Source organism: Oxyura jamaicensis, chromosome 4 (assembly GCF_011077185.1).
Source record: "Oxyura jamaicensis isolate SHBP4307 breed ruddy duck chromosome 4, BPBGC_Ojam_1.0, whole genome shotgun sequence".
In the NCBI taxonomy this organism is placed as follows: domain Eukaryota; kingdom Metazoa; phylum Chordata; class Aves; order Anseriformes; family Anatidae; genus Oxyura; species Oxyura jamaicensis.
This window is the reverse complement of record NC_048896.1, coordinates 22,163,915-22,181,199: the sequence shown is the minus strand read 5'-3', so window position 1 is coordinate 22,181,199 and position 17,285 is coordinate 22,163,915. Positions and strand designations below refer to the sequence as shown.

At 44.0% G+C, this 17,285-nt stretch overlaps 1 protein-coding gene and 1 long non-coding RNA gene across 6 annotated transcripts in view; both read left to right on the top strand.

The window, feature by feature from the left end:
- The window catches only part of SLC4A4 (solute carrier family 4 member 4), a 225,408-nt gene extending 221,192 nt beyond the window's left edge, over positions 1 to 4,216 (top strand). For all 5 annotated transcript variants that reach the window (XM_035325885.1, XM_035325886.1, XM_035325888.1 and 2 more), the window contains one exon: positions 181 to 4,216. Coding sequence is in view for 1 of the 5 variants with exons in the window: in XM_035325889.1 (XP_035181780.1) it covers positions 181 to 286 (106 nt within the window). In the remaining 4 variants the exon portion in view is untranslated. The remainder of the gene's footprint in view (positions 1 to 180) is intronic.
- A 3,472-nt stretch (positions 4,217 to 7,688) lies between these two features.
- Positions 7,689 to 17,285, top strand: part of LOC118166809 — a 29,004-nt gene continuing 19,407 nt past the window's right edge. The window contains exons 1-2 of the long non-coding RNA XR_004750736.1: positions 7,689 to 8,356; positions 8,512 to 8,611. This is a non-coding gene — a long non-coding RNA (uncharacterized LOC118166809). The remainder of the gene's footprint in view (positions 8,357 to 8,511; positions 8,612 to 17,285) is intronic.

Here is a 17,285-nt window from a genome sequence, read left to right as displayed (position 1 = left end):
CAGTGTATGCTAGTTGCCACTCTGTCTTGTTTATAAAATGCCATCATTCTCTTGGAGTTGATCCCTCAGAGGGTGTATTTTTTCCAAGAGGAGGTAGCTGAGCACTGCAGAATGCATTAAGAATTGCTAAAAAGCACAAAACTAGTCCATGCGCTTACCTTTCTTTCTTTTTCTTTGCAGCCCTCCACGAACTCCAGTAAAAGTTGTGCCTCAAATTAGAATAGAACTTGAGCCTGAAGACAATGGTTATTTCTGGAGGAGCAAGGGAACAGAAACTACTTTGTAATTTGTCTGTCTGTTAAATCTTATATGGAATTTATTTTGTCACTAGCCAAATATTAAAATGCTCTCTGCGTCCCACCCGCATAGGTAGACAAGACATTCTGCGCTTCCCCCTCTGCCTTTACACCCTGCAGATTTTCTTTTATTCCTCCTCACCCAGTTTTTCCACTCTGACCAAGACTTGTTTTTGCCTTCTCTGTCACACGCACGCATCTCTCTCATTTTCAAGCAGAGGGCAGAATTATTAAGGATATAATATAATACCTTTGTGAAATGCCAGAGAAACTGGCATTACTTTAGTTGTGAATCAGTGTTTGTTTGTTTCTTTGTTGTCTGGCAGAACAAAACTGACCTCCAGGCTAATTCAATGTCTTTATTACACTGCTCTAAGATGCTGGAAAGTGCTGCTAATACTAACTTGCTCTTAAAGCCTGTACTTGTAGTAACACAAGAAGGAAAACTAAAAGGTACTTCACTCCCAGCACAAACTATTGCCATCGTTGTAGCATGTGTTTTGAAATGTCCCTTTCCTATGCAATTTTTTTTTTTTTAAAAGAACACTTTAATGGACTTAATCCGTCAGGTACATTGAAGAGTGTTATTTTCCTAGATTATTTTGTTTAAATTATGGGGGCCTAACCTATGACTTTTTTTTGTCAATTTTTTTAACCTTTTTTTAATTACTGTAAAGAAAAATGAATTTTTCCTGCAGCAGGAAACATATAGTTTTGAGTAGTTCTACCTCTTATTTCTAGATGCCAGGCTTTCTGTAAAAATGTATTGTACCATATATAATGTGATTTTTACAAAAAAAAAGGAAAAAAATACACAATCTCCAGGACATGGCATAGGGCTGGATCAGTTTTATTAACACCTTCTACTCTGAAGCATCTGTTTTACTTAGGGTTATTTTATTTTTTAATAATCTAACTTTACTATGAAGGAGACAGGATGTAACTCAAATATTTTGTGATCTAGGAAGACTCTTAAGTTTAATGGTGGTAAGTAAAATACTGACCTGTTAACGGTGTCAGTGGACAGATGCTGATTGTATTCATTTTGTTGATTTCCTATGCAGTATTGTTCGAATTATTTCATTTAAAACATGCGTGTGTGCACGTGTGTGTATGTGTGCAAATGAAAACACCCTGTGTGCAGTTTAGACACAATGATGGAGAAATTTAGGAGAAAGCTGAATGTAACTTACGGGGATATTTATCCCCAAACCCATATTCAGGAGGCTTACGAAGATCTACATCCTCCTTGTGGATTGGCAGCACCCCAAATCATGTAGAGAATTTACCCTTAAACTTGATTGCTCAGCATTCCCCTAGGTAGATTGATCCATCCACACATGGTGATGAACCACTAACAAACTGGCTAAGCACAGTTACATGCAGGCTTTTGGTTTTAAACCAAGCAAGCATCACCTTGCATCAGATAATTTTCTCTGTAGTGTGTACACAATGAACTTGTGTATGAATATAAACATGCATTTGGGAAACTGGGCTTCACCAGTGTTATTTTAGGTGTGAAGATTACATGGGATGTGCTGAAAAGGGTTTATTTATTTAATAAATAAGACGAAAAAAAAAAAAAGCCCAGTTGTAAGGGCTGATTCCCAAAAGGTAAAAATCCCCTCTCCCCCCGAGGATGGGCACATTGCTTGCATGCAAGAAGTGCCCTTGCTTGCAGCAGGTAAGAGATCAGGGGTCCCCACCCCCAAAAGGCAGCAAGCAGCCTGGCAGACCCTCATTGGTACTCGCTGCTCCTTGCATGTGGCACATTTGGGGATTAAGCAGGAAGGGGAGCAGCTTCCCATCATTGGGGGGGGGGGAGGGGGAGGGAGTTGTCCGTAAGAGCCCCCACCACCAGGCATTAAAAAATGCACTTGCAGAAACTGTTTTGTAATGCCTAATGTGGTTTTGTTTCTTTTACTTCTAATGTAGTAAAAATACTAAATATTAAAGTAGCACTTAATGTCCTCCATACCTGTTGTAAAGAAACCAAAGTCCATGCCGATTAAGGAAACAAAATTCTATTGTGGTGCTGACAGACTTTAAATGCCAAATTTTTTAGCATCTCCAAACTAGTAACAGACAGATCACCAATCAGACCTGCAGAACAGGGCTGTTCTTTTTTTTCCCAGATATGGGATCTGGTTAAATGATGTATTGATATGGACTGTAATAGCTCTTAGCCTGATCTCATGCAAATGCTCTTTGCTGCACAAAACCGATGGAGTTGCAGAGGAGTTGGCACAGCATGCACACGTGCACACACCTATGTACATTCCCCAATGTGTTACCAAGGAATCTAAATTTCTGCTTTCCTAAATTTTTGTTTACTGTGAGAAAGCAGTGCAAGAGGAAGGGAGAGCAGCCGCTCTTCTTCGTTGCCCTGAGAGGTCAGCAAATCTAGCCCAAACCTGCTTCAGAAAGGTTGAGGAGACATCCAAAGAGGCCATAAAAGCAGCCGCTATGTGATCCCTTCTGCTGCCTGTTAGGATTAGCTGGAGGACAGATAACCTGGGGAGTGCAATGCTAACTTAAATGTGGAGAAAATGGTTTTCATTCCTTGGTGAACAGAAGTCACTGACTAACAGAGGGGAAACAGACTCAAGTGTCATGTACAGAGTACATGTGAGCTTTTACGTTTTGCCCAGACGTTTTATTTGTAGAAATGCAAATAAGGAAAGATCAAAATAGAATATTAGAAAGATTTCCTTGAGAGAGCACTGACAGACCACCACCCCTGCCTACGGTATGCTCAAAAGGCAGCATACAGCACACATGCATATACGCACACACACAATGCATATCTTTTCATCTGCTATTACCTGGTGATTTGTCTCCACAAAAATGAGGTCTTCCACTTTTGAACCATGTTAAATGTACTTGAAATGTATTGACTGCTGATCTAGATCTTCTCTCTTTTTTTTTTTTTTTTTTTTTTTTTTATTTTCTCCAGACTGAGCTATTTTACAGAGGGTAGCAATGTTCAAGGGATGGGACAAGGATTTCTGTAGTTTTCCATGTAAAACAAAACTCTGGTGACAGAAGGGGGAAATTTTTCATTTCCTGCTTCCAGACAACAGCACTTCATTGAAGGTTGTGTGTCCTTTGTTGTTTTTTCCTTTAGAAAAATAAACAAACCACAGAGACAGCAAGCAAGAGCTCTGCTGGCACCAAGAGATAGAAGGTAATGAAAAGTAGCCATCTAATAGCATTTGATGGGCTGACATCACCACAAGGAGAATTTTACTGCACTTTGTAGGCCTTGTGACAATAAAACAAAAACTAATTTTGGTTCAGAATTGGGTGTTTGGAGAGAAAAGCCTGGGTGAGCACCTCTGGCCTCTGGAGAGGCTCCTCTTAAAGAAGAGTCCATAAAGAAATGAGCTTCCCAAAACATTTTCTCATAGAAGTCCTACAAACCAGGTACCAACTCAGGGCTGATATCCTGGAATCACCCAGCAAAACCAAACTGCAGATAGCTTTGTCCCAGCCCCACAAAAACAGTGATTGTCTGCCTCTGTAGCCACTACTTATTTGTCGTCATGGTCGACACGTATTTGTACTCATTATTTTTTTTTCCTTGGAATCGACATGCACTTTCAGATACTTTTATTATTTTTAATTCTCTTAAGTCTGTATTTGCTTTGGAGGAAAGAATAAAAACTTAGTTTAAAATGAAGTGGATCAAGATGGTGGAACAAAAAGGAAAAAAGCAGAAAACATTTCAATATATTAAAATGATTTTTTCCAGTAATATAAAACATGAAATTCCTTATAACATTATAGTATTTTACAGTTTTATGAAGCTTTCTATTGTGACTTTTATGGAATCAAAAGATGAAGATGATGAGATATTTTAGCATTTATATTTTTCAAAATTAAATGTATACTGAAAATAAAGTAACTTTATGCATTTATTGGAGAGCTGTGGATTTTTTGGATTTATTTTTTGTTACGTACTCCATTTAGTTTGATTGAATCAAGATTCCTAGATCACTGTTGTCATCACCACTACTGCCAAGGCAAAGTGTTTGGCAGGTTCCTGATGGAGAGGATGCTCACAAAGGGACCCTCCAATACACATGTAAAGAAATGTGGCAGCAGTCTTCACAAACCACAAAGGGGTTTAGAACATGCATCTCTAAAAGTGTGATTTAATGACAGAAATACTCTCTTGAGATAATTTACTGAATCTTTTGAGGGAGTAAAATATAATTGTTCACAAATAAGGGTGGAGAGACCATCTCCATCTGAAGCTGGGACTTTTGTCTTCTCTCAGGAGCATCACTTCTCAGGAGAAGTTGGCAGTGGATGAGAACCAGCAAACCAGACTATCTGAATTTCACACAGCCTTCAAAGAAGTTCACAGATACTTCATACAGAGTCTGGGCTTTTTTTAATTTGCACTTAGCCAGATGATCATTCCCTGCAGGAGTCAGCATGTTCCTATTAATAAAACAACGGGGGCAGAGGAAGGTAAATACACGCTAGGTAACAGAAAGAGGAAGCCAGCTACAGATCCCAGCCCAATATAATTTTTGTTTGTTTGGGGGAAGTCGTGATGTAGGGGCTCCCCAAGATGTTGGTGTCAGAGCAAAGGGAGCCTCTCTGACCCAGGCCCCATGCCGCAGGATGCTGAGTTGAAACTGGGATTAGGCAAATTGATTGAGAACAGGTCTAGGAACAGGGATGTGCCCCCTCCCATCCCAAAACCCGTGATGGTGGTCACCTTGCTGGTGCCAGGTGCTTGGTCCTAGGCAGTGATGGGAAACAGGTCTGATGGGCTCCTTTCTAGGGACTGGGGCATCTCCTGCTTCATCCCCATTAACAAAAATGTAAAACCAGCTAAAAGATATCACCTGCTGCTTTCATAGAAAGTGGCTTGCACAGGTTCAGTTAACTTATGCAATGGCTTCGGGCTAAAGCAGCTTACAGGGCATTGCTGGCACGTTGCTGGGTGATCTATGCAGTGGGGATGTGCCCAGTCTGCCAGGCAAGCATAGGGCTACTGGGGTAATGAGCACAAACAAATTAACCCCCTGGTTAAACACACGTTGTTTCCAGTCTTGCTCTACTCCCTCCTTCAGCCCCCTGATTTCTGCATGCAACCCCCTGGCCCCTAAGCAGCGGCAGCTCCCAGGCAGAGACAGTGCTCGAGCTTTACCTGTGTGGCCCCTCTTCCTGCAGCACCTCACTGGGGCTGCTCCTGCCCCGTCATTGCCTGGGCTCAGGCATTTGGTGAGGGCTGAATTGTTCTGTACATTTTTAGTAAAGCACCCAAGGGTGTTAGGCTTGAAATCACAGGTTTGGCAAGGCCTATGCCATGTATATTGTGGAATAGTGAATAGGTGAATAGTGGAAATGCTATAGAAACCTCAAATTTGGTCCTGTCTCTGCCTAAGAAGACACCTGAACTGTTTCACCAGGAGGAATACAGAGTCCCCAGAATAAAACTATCCCAGACTGGAAAACTGGTGAGAGTTTCTGCCCTCAGTGCCCACAGCCACCCTGTTCAGTGTGGCACAGTGTCAAGACAAGCCTTTTAGGACAACATGGTTTGCATTGCTTCCACGAAAGCCAACAGCTTTCATGTGAACAGCCCCCAGTAGTGCAATAGTTACCATCATGCCACACACCAAGATAGTCACAATGAAGACTTCCCTTGCTGCTTTGTTCCCCCCAAGGAGCCTGAAATTTGTTGCTGAGTCCCTGTGAATTTTGCACTCCTCCTGCCTGCCAGCTCAGTGCTGGGTCAGTGTTTTGCATCTGCCAGTTGCAGCCATGGGCTTTGTTCTGCTCTGCCACGGCCCAACCAAGGACATGCTGCCCTCAGCATTACACAGACAAGGTATGAGTGCACGGTGTTCAGGATCTGACTGTGCCATGGGACTGCCTTCCCCTCACACGTGGGGCTGGCCCACCGTGGGCCCTGCCATGTGCCACGCAGCAGTGCTCACCAACATGTCCCATTTCACAAAGCTGCGCTCCAGGTGCAGCAGGGAGGGACAGTCAGCAACTGGTATACAAGGAAAACAGGCTGCTTCAGGTGGATTGAGACAGCCAACTCCATTCTAAGAGCAGGGCTAGAAAACAAAACCACTACAGAAACCCTCAGCCAATGTTTCAGCAGGCTTTGGTGTGAAAAGGGAAGACCCTTCTGCATCCCCTTACAGCGCCCACCTTCGTGGGCTGCAGGCTTTGGCCTCTATGAGCCACAGTGTGTGGGAGAGGCTGGGAAACCCATAAAACCAGGAAAAAAATGAACTGCCTGTCAGGCAGCAGCTTTGTGCCAGAAGCAGTTGCTCGGGTGAGAGCTATGTTTATGGATTTCCCTGAGCCCTTTTTTAGCCATGTGTTTATTTATAGCCTAGTGCCCAGCAGCGAGGGCTCCTGCTTCCCGGATTACAACTTGAGGGGGTGTTACATTGCCTGAATCCCATAATCTTTTTACATGTTTTTTTTTCTCATTATCTGGTAGGCAACGCCATCCCACGGCACTGTGATGCGCTCAGCCCAGCGCAGCCCAGTGCAGCTCTCCTGGCGTTCAGGCACTCCTCACAAAGGTCCCCCTTAAATAAGCACTGGCCTCTGTGTTTTTTACATCAGAAGCATTTGGGAAACATTTGATATTGCTCACACAATAGCTGCAGCCATCAAGATGGTCTACAGATAACTGTAGCTGGAAAGAGGGTGCCTCTCTTTCAACCCAGGTTGTTCATTTGGGATGAGGGCGTTCAGGTAGGTTACTTGCAGGCAGCTTGTCTGAGGTCTGCCTGCACAGCCACGCTCCTCTCAGCACAGTCACAATCCCCATGCTGCCCTAGACAAGGTGCTTTACATCTCCCAGGACACACGCAAGGGAAATCAGGAGGAACCAAAAAAATCGTGTGTTGCACCAGCTATGACTGACGGGACGTACTGGTGGCATGCCACACTCATCACCTGGTCACAGCAGCACACAACAATGGCTTTGAGGAAACATTTGCCTGCCAGGCATCCCTGGGAGACCCAAGAAATCACAAAGGCTCCTTGGGACAAGGGAGTGGTGTTTTATGGAGCTATCTTGGGCATACAACTCTTGTGGAGCACACATGGAGAGCCTTGGCAGTTTTCTAGGGAGAAGCCTGGGATGTGGCAGCTGCAGGGCACTGAAGTTAGTTAGCACTGAGCTAACTTCTTACTAAGGGACATCTTGTTGATGCCATGATGGTGCTTGAACAGGATGAAGGTCTCCAATCCTTTTTCCCTTACGTGCTGTTGTAACATACCTTATCTGGCAGTCTTGGTTTAGACAGCACCAAGCTCTTTCCTTTTAATAACCTAGGACCAAAAGCTGTGCATTGTCCAGGATTTTTCTGATTTTGTCAGTGTGGAAAGTACTTTGTGAACATACATCAGACCAGGCATTGCAAGACTCACCCAGTCAGCTACTTCCCATCCAGGGCACAGGATTATTGCCTGGGGAAATTATTTATTTGTTGCAGCTGCCAAAAGCTCCGGGTGTGAGCTGGGTGGGTTGAAATCACCTGTGAACAGATCCCCTCCCCTATAAATTGTCACCCACCAGGTGCCACTCAGAAATTGTAATCTGTGGTAAGGTTGGGGCCTTCCTTCTCTCTAAGTCAATGGTATTACAGTAGGGGTGCAGTTGGCCTTAAGAACAAACAGAACAAACTCTTGCCTTAGTTGCTGGAGATATTAGTCATTAGAAAAGCAAACAGCCCAGTGCTTCTGAGAGTCAGTAGCACAGAGAACAGATAAAACTAATACTTTCCAAACCACCATAACCTTCCTTTAATGCTTTTATGGATCTAATCTTTTAAATCGATTTTAAAGAAAACAGACAAAAGTTCTTAGCCCTAGCCCTGACCTGTTAGTCATCGGTGCTGGATGGTAGGCAAAGCTTAAGTTGTAATCTGCTAAAGCAGCAGTGTGTACAAAGGGACGAGCCTTCAACTGGAGCAGTGGAAGGCTGCCACCAGCAGCTCCAGTGACTAATGTGCAAACTGGGCAAAGCTTATTTATTTACTTGGTTAACCCCTTCTCTTCAGAAACAAGTATCGATCTCTCAAAACCTTATGTTCCTGACAGGGAAATTAAAAAAGTAAATAAAAATTGCCATATGTTCCTAGAACAGCCCAAAAGGCTCAGTGATACCATATGGTGACTGTAACAAGATTTGATTTAAAAATATTTTTTTCCCACTTTTTAGGGGAAAACACCCTGCCTTTGGTAGATTAACTGATGCTAATGCTACATCCCCTCTGTAGGAGCCAAGGATCTGACTTGGATGGACTGCAATCATCAAAAAGGTAAATCTCAGGTACTTTGTTACTTAGTACTGTTGTCAGATGCCCAGTCCTCAGGCAGCTTACCCAAGCACATGGCCAGTATCCCACAGTCTGCCTGGCAGTGGGGCCTGGGTGCTCCCGTCAGAGAAATTTGGCCATGGTGGCTTTGTGCAGCCCATTAGCACAGTAGGTTTTTTTTTTTTTTTTTTTTTTTTTTTGTTTGTTTGTTTGTTTAGCGCCGTGAGCAATTTATGGCATGCTCTTCCTGTTGCAACTGCGCTCTTTCCTTAGTTCAATGCTATTAGTAATGTTATTTGTACCATGATACTGCTCCTGCAATGGATTACGGCTTAATTATTTCTGTAAAAGCAGTGCAATTAGTATGAATAGCGCTTTTATGGCTCAAGATTGTTTTGCTTATCAAGTAAAGGAACAATTTCAGATTAGGATGGTGCCTGCTCCTCCCCACTTGGTGTTTTGTCATTAAAAAGTTTTGTAACTACAGTCATGACGATGCAAATACCCCTGTGCCTGCTGGGTGCCTCTTACTTTTTGAGTAGATGGCTGTGTCAGTGTGTAAGAGAGTCCTGTTCTAGGAATTATGTTCATCACGAGTAGTGTGGTTTACAGTTACTCTTTCCCAGTGCGTTTGCGGCGTTTTCTAGAAGTGCCTCCCTTGGGCCAAGATGTCTATCAGCAACCTCTTTTGAAGGTGCAGGTTCAGTTTAAAGATCAGTGATTGGGAACAGTGCCTACCTTGCAGAAGTAATTGGGTTTGTTTTCCTGTCTTTAGTATGTTAACTGTGCCTTTGCCTGTGCTCTTAACTGTGCCTTTAACTGTGCTCTTTCTGCCGCTGACTTTGTGAGCTACTTTGCTGAGAGGTGCTGAAGGTGGCGTATGTTTTGCTAAACTCATGTACATGCAGATGTTTTAGTGATGAACAGACAAATGTGCCAGTAAGGGCTGCTTTGAGCAGCAAAAATTTTTAAAATATAAACCAGTAACTTTTTCTTTCAAATCTTTTGAAATCGTCTATAAAGACACTGAAATAAAAATTACAGGAGGAAAAGCTGTCTTGTGTCCTTTGCTGCAGACGATGGCTGTCATGACACTAAGGGTGCAAGGAAGGAGACTCAAAATGGGGTAAAAAGTGGGTCCTCTGGGCAGGAGAGGCACCAGGAGGTAGCGAAGGGGCCTGTGTCCTGTGCTATGCCAGGTACTGCCACCACTGGGGCTCCCTAGGCCACTTTATACCCCCAAATCCATAACCAGGCATTTGCCTCCCTTGCATGGCCCATTTCTAAGAGGTGCTCTCCATTGCACAACAAAATGTCTCCATGTTTGTCCCAGCCAAAAAAACAAAACAAAACAACAACAAAAAAACACCCCAATTCACAGCAGAAAATGAAAGTGTTTCCTGCTCTCTTTGGCAAAGGGAGCACCAACATCTCAGGGGTGTTTTGCTTGCCAAGTAACTACTCCCAGCTTGCATAAACCTTGAGCAGTCATTTTGTGGAAGAGGGAGCTGCCAGCAGTCCCTGTGCTGTTACTGGATGTACTGACCATTACAGGGTTTCTCAGAAGTCAACCGGTTTTAATAAACGAGGGTGTCTTGTGTTTTTTTTTTTTTTTTTTTTTTTTTTTTTTTTTTAATAGAATTTATTTTTTTTTTTTTTTTTTTAAAAAAAATCCTTTCTCCTTAAAAGCATGAGCCACTCTTGGCCCTCTTTTTGGTGTGCTCACTGCTTGACTTGCCCTGTTCCAAGGGAGGAGGCTGCCAGGAGGCAGCAGCGTTCCTGCAAGGTCTCTGATGGCCCCTGCGTAAGCAGTGACGGTTGTGATGGCTTTGCTGTCGTGGGGGAGGTTGCCCTATGCAACGCTGGTGCCTTCCAGGAGCCCTTTCTAGGCACTTTGCAGCAGGGCTGGGAAATGGCCTGGGTGTTTGGGGGCTTTGCATTTAATTTTCCTCAGGTGGTGTGGAGGGGGTTTGAGGGCTTTCCTGACATTTATTCATTGATGCTTTTACTCAGCCAGATTACCTCCTGTGGGCTGTGAAAATTTCCTATGTAAATGTTTCTTGGCTTGTTGCTGGTGTAGTGCAACCCGTTGTTCCTCTGTGCAGAAAGACAGGTGGAAGCTTCCCAGATGACTGTGAGCAGCTTTGCAACAGCCCAGGATGGAGAACAGTACATAATACCTAATAATCCTGGATAAACCTGACGGTAGGACAGGGCTGTGAGTAACTAAGGCAGGAGAGGAGACTCCTCTGGAAGAGGAATGCTGGCCAGTGAGAGAACCTTTTTGGTATCCAAATACTGCAGTTAAGCATCCTTGGTGACAGAGCGCTGTCACTGTGAGCACTGACCACATGCACACAGTAACAGTAAAATTAAAGCTGCCTTTATGTGAGGTTCTTCCTCACCTATTAGGCTGCTGGTGGCAGCAGCTGGCGGATGTGGGCAGAGCATAACGGTTTGGTGATCGGATTAGCTGAGGTAATTTCCCATTTGGCCTCGACCTACCGCCCAGAGATTTCCGATGTCAGAAGTGTTATTTTTCTGTTCAGTAGCTCCTGCTGTACCTGTTGTCCTGGGCAAGGGTCAGGTGTTGACTCTGGCAGCTGTGTAGCACTCAGCGTATCTCGACTCGGCGAGACACGATCATACGTCAGAGTCATGCACGTCCCTCCTCCTGGATAAGTTATTTGAGCTCTCCTTTATCTGGTGGGAGAGATTACACCACTTAATTAAAAAGTTTCCAGTTATCACATGGATCTCGCTTCCAGACTGCACAAGGCACACCTATGGCTTACGAATAGCTACTGGAATTTCTTTTGAGGCTGGGCCAAGCCTTAGCTCAGGTTTTTGCTTGGGCAACAAGAACTGTGCCAGCCAGGCTAATGCTGAAGAAGCCAATTTTCTTCCAAAACTCTGTGGGGCTGAGACTATGGGAGGAAAGGAGGATATCCCACAGGATCCTAGCCCACAAGTGTGCAACCCCGAATGACAGGATGGGACAGACGAGCACATTTCTCTTTGCTGTGGCTGCCGTGGGTACAGGGAAGGAAACCTCACATTCAGGTCCGTAGGCACAGGTCTGTGTGTCACTGATGCTTTAAGTCAATTTAGCATAAAACATTTAACATAAAAGTCAGGGGACAGCCCTGCTCAGTGCACAATGCTACTACATCTGGTGATGGCAAGCATTATAAAGGAAGGGTCTTTCAGGTTCTGCAACATGGAGCACTTTTTAGTACTGATTCTCTGTATGTGATTGCACCTTGTGTATTTGTGTTTAAAGCTGTGGCTTAAGATGGAAATGTGGTAGGCAGTGCGTGCAGAGTTGTGGTGTGTTAGGGACCGACTTGCCTTTTGAAACAGCAGTGGGGGGCTGGAGACTGCTGCTTTGTGCTCACCTTGGATTTGTTCACTTCCATCTCATAGAAACTTGATGGGAGAAAGTATTGTAATGGAAATCAGTGCTTCACCACATGGCAAATGAGGGAGGAAGATGTCACAAATGAGCAGGAAAAGCCTACTGGGTGCACAATGCAGCTCCTGCTGGCAGCGTGCCTCGGTCCCAAAGCTGGAAGGGTTAACAAGGAGGTACTCATTTGCTCTGAGAGTGACATTTGGCGTGTTGCAAAACATTGTTTTGTGTTCACCTCAGCTACTGTCACACGTCAGCTGGCTGCGGGCTTTGTGCAGGTAAAGAAACTTTTCCCTTGTCACTCAGCTTGCTGGAAAAGCAGCTACCAGCCCTGGTAAAGCACTGTTTGGCTCAGGGATGGTTGTGCAGGGAAGGTCCTGAGAGGTATTTCAGATAAGTGGTCCATTTCTAAAATGAAACTCTTAATAATGGATGCAATCGCAGTAATGGCTTTACACAATCACTACCCTAATTAGTCCGCAGGGAGGAAGATGCAGCAGAATTAGACTTTTCCATAGATAATTAAAGCTAATGGAAGCCCAAACACCAATGCAAATAAACACACTCTGTACACAAATGCAGAGGGCAGAGCACAAGTGTTGCATCACAGAGCCTTATGCCAAGGTCAGCTGTGTTTTCTCACTTGCTTTTTAGCAGCAAAAGATGATGGCATTTTTAATGGACAAGCACAGATGCACAAAGGAGTCTGGTTCTGTGTTGTTTTTTGTCTTCCCCAGTAGAAATTCCCATTTGAGTCTGAATCCTAATCCAGGGCTGCTAACTCTTAACTCTGTCATACTGTGAAGTGCTACCATTGTTTTATTCATTTCCCCCAGTGAACATTTCATGCCCTCCATCTCGAAGGACTGTCTTTAGGTAGCATCCTATTTCTGTGGTACCCGAAGGAGAACCGCAGAAGCACTGCTCTGTGTGCAGCACAGGTCACGTGGGGCCTCCATCAGCAGAGTGGCTTTGATGCAGGCTCAGAAGGAGCCATCTCACTTGCAACCACAGAAATGGGTTTCTCTCCAAAATTCTTGTGCCTCTTGTCATTATGACAAGGTGTTCATTGCTGCATTTAGAGAGTACTACATCAAGCCTCATCAGTCAAGTTTCCTCTGTACCTGTCAGCAATGCTTCTATCCAGTGCTCTGGCCTCTCCCGAAGAAAGGGCTGCATTACAAGGGCTAAACGCAATCCCTTATGCCCAGTGCTAATCTTGCAGATTAGTATCATTTACCTGCAATCCTCGTTTCCCTGAAGTGTGGGTTATGGAGCCCAGAGGCCGCTTCCAGATCCACGTGAATTAAAATGCACTGAATTCAGGTGAATTTCTACAGGTAAACACTATGCAAAGTTCTCAAGGCTGAGAAAATAGAGGCCAAAAGACCTATCTGGCTGCTGTACTAAAATACATAAAGAAATGAGGCATTTGGATTATGGCATTTTGCGCTTGGTGAAGCTTCTTATGGTCCCAGGAGATAGCCAGGACTTGGATTTCTTCACTTTGCTTTCCTTGCATGGTGTATCAGAGTGTACCATGACACTGCTGGTCCCATGGTAACTCTGGTGGTTCAGGATGAGGGACTGGAGCTGGTCCATTTTCAGGAGTGAGCACAGCAACAAACGTCTAAATATAATTATGCCTGATTACTGCTGCTGATTACTGACAGGACTTCAGGTTTCTGAAGTGTCTGTGAGCCAAAAGGATGTAATGTCACAGCAGGAAGTGACACCTACTCCAAAAGTATTTTGATTATTTGCAGAAAACCCTTGCCAGAAGTTTTGTGGTATTAGTGTAAAAGGATTTGTGATGCAGCCTGGTCCAGAGAGACTTCGGGGTTGTCTTTTTGTTCTCTGCCAGTTTGCTGAGGCTTTCATAATTCCCTTGGGGTACTTCAGTGCGCACTTATCACCCTCAGAATTGCAGTGATAATAAGCACCAATCATTTTTTTTTTTTATATCCACCAGCACATTTCCTAGAAACATGCACAAGACAGAAGAAACATTCTTTGCTTATTTTATCTTATTTCTCCATTTTTTTCTTGGAAACACAGAAGGCCACTCTAATCTTTAGCCATTACCACATGCCTCTTGAATTTGACAGATACAAATGTGATGCTGAAACTACTGAAGGCTGAGACAAAAGGTTGTTTTGGTTGCAGGACTGTGGGGGTGCTGTCAGCTTGGGCTGCCAGGGCTTAGTGACTCCTTCAAAGGCCAAGCAGGGGTATCAGCTTTCATTGCCCTCTCCTTGTAGCAGCCTCAGTTCCATGTAAAGCACAGGGAAAGAAAGGAGTGTAAGATCAAACTGGTTACTAACACTCCACGGTTGAAACCAAACACCTTTTAAGAGCACATTCATCATTTCTTATGACAACCCTGTCTAGCCAGGACCTAAATGTGTGGTAATTATTGTGATTTGTGCCAAGTATCTTATGACCACCAGCAGCAAGAAGCTAAGTATAGTGATGTATGATAGAGGCAAAAGATTTTGCCAGCACTACAAAGTATATCACATCTGAACCTTTCATCCCCAGCTGAAGTGGTAAAAACACCTGTTATTTCTTCTGGAAAACAAATACAAAAAGCATTACAAAACATAAATTAACGTGGTGATGAGTAGGTCGAACAGATGTCTCAATGTCGATTTTTTGCCACTGTAATGCAACAAGGTGAAATCCCAGGTTAGAGATACTTGCCAGGTGCTGCCACACTTCCCAAGTATGTTTTACAACTGAGTACTGATGTTTTTATAAGGGTTATTTATTTATCTGGTGAACTAACACGTTCCTTGATCACAAAAGGAAGTTTTCGTACTTCTTTCCCTGAAAATAACAACGAAACATTACTGCATGCAGCCATGCATCCTTTAGGGTATGAGGCTCCTTCCCTGTTGTGACCTGCTCAAGGTGCCGCTGCTGCTGGTCTGTACGTTTTTGGACACAGGCAGGCTCAGGTTCGACATTTGGTGCCTGCCCCCGTGGGCAGGTTTGGGGAGCACACATGGCAGCGTCCAAGTGTGGCCCCACTATTTCTGGCAGAGTTTCAAGGTCTTGGCTACCCAAAAGCCAGTACATGTGTAGGCTGTGGGCAGCAGAGGGCAGCTGTGCAGTCCTGCACCAGGCTCTGCTGGCTGTTTGATATGCAGGAATAGTGCTCAGGCACCAAATAACAGGCCTGCACTTCGTTACAATGGAGACCATACAAACACAAAATAAAAACAGTCCTTGTGCTACTGAGCATTTGCTTTCTGTATATGATGCTGCCAAGAGATGGGGAAGGGAGCAGTTGCACTCTCTTCTGTTCTAGCAAAAGACCCAGTGATGCCCAGGGGAAGGGAGGAATGAACACTGTGTTGAAATATTGAGGAACACGTTTTGGCCTTCAATATCCTAAATGAAATACAATAATACCACCACAACCAACAACTAAATGTCCCTTATCTGCAACAAAGTACGAGCAGAGTGCTGTGTGTGTAGCCAGTACCCTCTGATCCTGTGCAAGGCCCTGCAAGCAGGTCAGCAGGAGTTCAGAGTTTCAGTGCCAACCAAGTCTGAGCACTTGCATTGCAAAGTCTTTCAATAAATTTGCTATCCAAGATCGTCATGGTCAAAGGTGGGAGGCCAAGATTTATTTATTTATTTATTTATTTATTCCCCTATGGAAATCACTTAAACAATTATGTCAGCTCTTGAATATCTTCAGGATGCTCTACACGCTCTATTGCAGTGAGGGGAACTGCTCTGAGTGCTGCACTCTAAAATAAATTGGATTTAGCCTTTAGCAGCCCAGGCGACCCTGTTCAGGTTGGAGATAAGTAAAATGCAGGAGTGCTAAAACCAGTTCCTGACATACTGCATGTTGCAGAAGGCAGCAGATGAAGGTATTTAAAATTAATGTAACATTTCTGAGCGAACCTAGCTTATGCACAGAAATAAATGGCCGTCTTTTGTCAGCCTGAGAGACAATGTCATTTTGAGGGCTTTCGGTGTGATGACTTACACAGGGGAAAGGCAAGGAGGAGGCAGAGGCACAGAGCGGTGCCAGCAGCCCATGCAATGCAGAGGTCAGCTCTGCTCAGCTGCGAGGGAGCCTGTTGTGTTGTGGTGTTGCCTAGTGGAGTGGATACATGAGTATTGGTGGAGAGGGTGGGGGAAAAAAGTCCAGATTGAAACAGACAGCTTTGACCAATGCTTAATAGGTTATCTGTATAGTTTCCTCCTTACACGCTTGTACTGTGAACACTGACATAGAGATTGTCTTCCTGTATGTTTAACCAGTGCCTCAAAGAGTGTGGATGTAATTCTGAACTGAGTACCGTAACCATAAAAGCAAGCAGCCATTGCTCACACAGTTGTAATGCTAGCTGCACAGAGCCATAGGTTAGCTTTTGGTCCCAAGATCTCTGGAGGTGAACTTTTATTCAGTGACTTCACCCAACACTGGTGGCTAATAGTTTCTCCATTGATTTTATGTGCCCCTTTGTCTGATTAGTTTCTTCCATGGAAGATATTAGAGGAATCCCACTGCATGTGGAGGGCCGCAGACTTGATTTTAGTCTCTGTTGGGATGTTGGATACCAAGACCAGTTAAGTCAGCCCTGGTTTATATCACTATTTTCACAGATTTTCTCCAAAGCTTTCATCTTTCCATTTAGTCCTCGGCAAGAAATGCAGCAAAGAAATCAGCATCTCTGATTTAAGGCCAAGTATGAAGAAGCAATTTGAGCCAAACTTTTCTATGTTTATTTCTTTGGAAACTGTCTATGTCATGTATGCTTGAGAGATTCCTGATTCTTCAGCAAAAACCATGAGTAATAATATTTAAAGAGCATCCAGTCATGCTTTCTGAATTATCTCTGAGGCTTATAAAGACCATAAATAGTTATCATAGTCCTCCTGATTTTGGTGAAGCTATTCTGACTTGTACCAGCTAAAAGTCTCGGGTTCCCACTGCAAACTTCAGTAACCGAATTTCAACAACGTGTTTCTCTTTGTGTGCATATGCAGTTTGGTGTATGTTATGGTGTATGGTTACATCCTTTTGGCTCACAGACACTTCAGAAACCTAAAGGGGGCTGCACAGTAACCTCAAATTTCACACACAGCAAGGGTTTTTCGTCAGCATAGCTCTGGTGCTTTCTGAAATGCTGGAGCAAAGGCAATGCCTTGCTTGGATGACTGCTTTTGCTTATGCAGTCACTGCGTTTGCGTATGCAATAGTGGCAGCTTGGAGATGAATACTTGTTTTGCAAGAGCCAA